This window comes from Oncorhynchus gorbuscha, linkage group LG09 (assembly GCF_021184085.1).
Source record: "Oncorhynchus gorbuscha isolate QuinsamMale2020 ecotype Even-year linkage group LG09, OgorEven_v1.0, whole genome shotgun sequence".
Taxonomy (NCBI): Eukaryota; Metazoa; Chordata; class Actinopteri; order Salmoniformes; family Salmonidae; genus Oncorhynchus; species Oncorhynchus gorbuscha.
The window spans coordinates 34,625,413-34,628,415 of record NC_060181.1 but is presented as its reverse complement, the minus strand read 5'-3'; the positions used below and the strand labels follow the sequence as shown (position 1 = coordinate 34,628,415).

General features: G+C 48.9%; 1 protein-coding gene across 1 annotated transcript; it reads right to left on the bottom strand.

Moving 5' to 3' along the window:
- Positions 1–200: 200 nt before the first annotated feature.
- LOC124043438 (mucin-5AC-like) lies at positions 201–2,131 on the bottom strand (the record flags this gene model as incomplete). Its single annotated transcript, XM_046362051.1, has 3 exons — positions 201–277; positions 574–1,272; positions 1,447–2,131. Coding segments are annotated over 3 exons (1,461 nt in total), but the record flags the coding sequence as incomplete, so codon positions are not given.
- Positions 2,132–3,003: the final 872 nt, after the last annotated feature.

Genomic DNA, 3,003 nt, shown 5'->3' with positions numbered 1-3,003 from the left:
TGCAGTTGTTGTGGGAGCTTGTTGGAGGTGCTGTTGTTGTGGTTGTCGTAGGAGCTGAAGTTGTAGTTGTTGTAGCAGGAGCTGCAGTGGTTGTCGTAATAGGTTCTGGAGCTGTAGTGGTTAGGAGCAGCAGTTGTTGTTGTTAGGGCTGCAGTGGTTGTCGTAGATGCTAAAGCTGTTGTAGGAGCTGCAGTTGTTGTGGGAGTTGTTGGAGGTGCTGTTGTTGTGGTTGTCGTAGGAGCTGAAGTTGTTGGAGTTGTTGTTGTGGTTGTCGTAGCAGGAGCTGCAGTGGTTGTCGTAATAGGTTCTGGAGCTGTAGTGGTCGTAGGAGCAGCAGTTGTTGTTGTTAGGGCTGCAGTGGTTGTCGTAGATGCTAAAGCTGTTGTAGGAGCTGCAGTTATCGTGGGAGCTACAGTTGTGTGGTTGTTGTAGGAGCTGAAGTTGTAGTTATTGTAGAAGGTGCTGCAGTCACTGTGGTCGTTAGACCAGCAGTTGTTGTAGTAGGAGCTGCACTGGTTGTCATAGTAGGTTGTGGAGATACAGTGGTAGGAGCAACAGTTGTTGGAGGTGCTGTTGTTGTGGTTGTCGTAGGAGCTGAAGTTGTTGTAGGAGCTGCAGTTGTCGTGGGAGCTACAGTTGTTGGAGGTGCTGTTGTTGTGGTTGTCGTAGGAGCTGAAGTTGTAGTTGTTGTAGCAGGATCTGCAGTGGTTGTCGTAATAGGTTCTGGAGCTGTAGTGGTCATAGGAGCAGCAGTTGTTGTAGTTAGGGCTGCAGTGGTTGTCGTAGATGCTAAAGCTGTTGTAGGAGGTGCTGTTGTTGTGGTTGTTGTAGGAGCTGAAGTTGTTGTAGCAGGAGCTGCAGTGGTTGTCGTAATAGGTTCTGGAGCTGTAGTGGTCGTAGGAGCAGCAATTGTTGTTGTTAGGGCTGCAGTGGTTGTCGTAGATGCTAAAGCTGTTGTAGGAGCTGCAGTTATCATGGGAGCTACAGTTATTGGAGGTGCTGTTGTTGTGGTTGTCGTAGGAGCTGAATTTGTAGTTGTTGTAGCAGGAGCTGCAGCTGTTGTAGTTAGGGCTGCAGTGGTTGTCGTAGATGCTAAAGCTGTTGTAGGAGCTGCAGTTGTTGTGGGAGTTGTTGGAGGTGCTGTTGTTGTGGTTGTCGTAGGAGCTGAAGTTGTTGTAGCAGGAGCTGCAGTGGTTGTCGTAATAGGTTCTGGAGCTGTAGTGGTCATAGGAGCAGCAGTTGTTGTAGTTAGGGCTGCAGTGGTTGTCGTAGATGCTAAAGCTGTTGTAGGAGCTGCAGTTATCGTGGGAGCTACAGTTATTGGAGGTGCTGTTGTTATGGTTGTCGTAGGAGCTGAATTTGTAGTTGTTGTAGCAGGAGCTGCAGCTGTTGTAGTTAGGGCTGCAGTGGTTGTCGTAGATGCTAAAGCTGTTGTAGGAGCTGCAGTTGTTGTGGGAGTTGTTGGAGGTGCTGTTGTTGTGGTTGTCGTAGGAGCTGAAGTTGTTGTAGCAGGAGCTGCAGTGGTTGTCGTAATAGGTTCTGGAGCTGTAGTGGTCATAGGAGCAGCAGTTGTTGTAGTTAGGGCTGCAGTGGTTGTCGTAGATGCTAAAGCTGTTGTAGGAGCTGCAGTTATCGTGGGAGCTACAGTTATTGGAGGTGTTGTTGTTATGGTTGTCGTAGGAGCTGAAGTTGTAGTTGTTGTAGCAGGAGCTGCAGTTGTTGTAGTTAGGGCTGCAGTGGTTGTCGTAGATGCTAAAGCTCTTGTAGGAGCTGCAGTCGTTGTGGGAGTTGTTGGAGGTGCTGTTGTTGTGGTTGTCGTAGGAGCTGATGTTGTAGTTGTTGTTGCAGGAGCTGCAGTAGTTGTCGTAATAGGTTCTAGAGTTGTAGTGGTCGTTGGAGCAGCAATTGTTGTAGTTAGAGCTGCTGTGGTTGTCGTAGAGGCAGCTGCTGTGGTTGACGTAGAAGCTAAAGTTGTTGTATCAGGAGCTGTAGTTGTGATTGTTGTAGGGAGTACAGCAGGTGGAGTGGTCGTGGGAGCTACTGTTGTAGGAACTGCAGGTGTTGTAGTAGGTGCTGTTGTTGTGGTTGTTGTAGGAGCTGAAGTTGTAGTTGTTGTAGCAGGAGCTGCAGTGGTTGTCGTAGATGCTAAAGCTGTTGTAGGAGCTGCAGTTGTCATGGGAGCTACAGTTGTTGGAGATGCTGCTGTTGTGGTTGTCGTAGGGGCTGAAGTTGTAGTTGTTGTAGCAGGATCTGCAGTGGTTGTCGTAATAGGTTCTGGAGCTGTAGTGGTCGTAGGAGCAGCAGTTGTTGTTGTTAGGGCTGCAGTGGTTGTCGTAGATGCTAAAGCTGTTGTAGGAGCTGCAGTTGTTGTGGGAGTTGTTGGAGGTGCTGTTGTTGTGGTTGTCGTAGGAGCTGAAGTTGTTGTAGCAGGAGCTGCAGTGGTTGTCGTAATAGGTTCTGGAGCTGTAGTGGTCGTAGGAGCAGCAGTTGTTGTTGTTAGGGCTGCAGTGGTTGTCGTAGATGCTAAAGCTGTTGTAGGAGCTGCAGTTATCGTGGGAGCTACAGTTGTTATTGTGGTTGTTGTAGGAGCTGAAGTTGTAGTTATTGTAGAAGGTGCTGCAGTCACTGTGGTCGTTAGACCAGCAGTTGTTGTAGTAGGAGCTGCACTGGTTGTCATAGTAGGTTGTGGAGATACAGTGGTAGGAGCAGCAGTTGTTGGAGGTGCTGTTGTTGTGGTTGTCGTAGGAGCTGAAGTTGTTGTAGGAGCTGCAGTTGTCGTGGGAGCTACAGTTGTTGGAGGTGCTGTTGTTGTGGTTGTCGTAGGAGCTGAAGTTGTAGTTGTTGTAGCAGGATCTGCAGTGGTTGTCGTAATAGGTTCTGGAGCTGTAGTGGTCATAGGAGCAGCAGTTGTTGTAGTTAGGGCTGCAGTGGTCGTAGATGCTAAAGCTCTTGTAGGAGCTGCAGTTGTTGTGGGAGTTGTTGGAGGTGCTGTTGTTGTGGTTG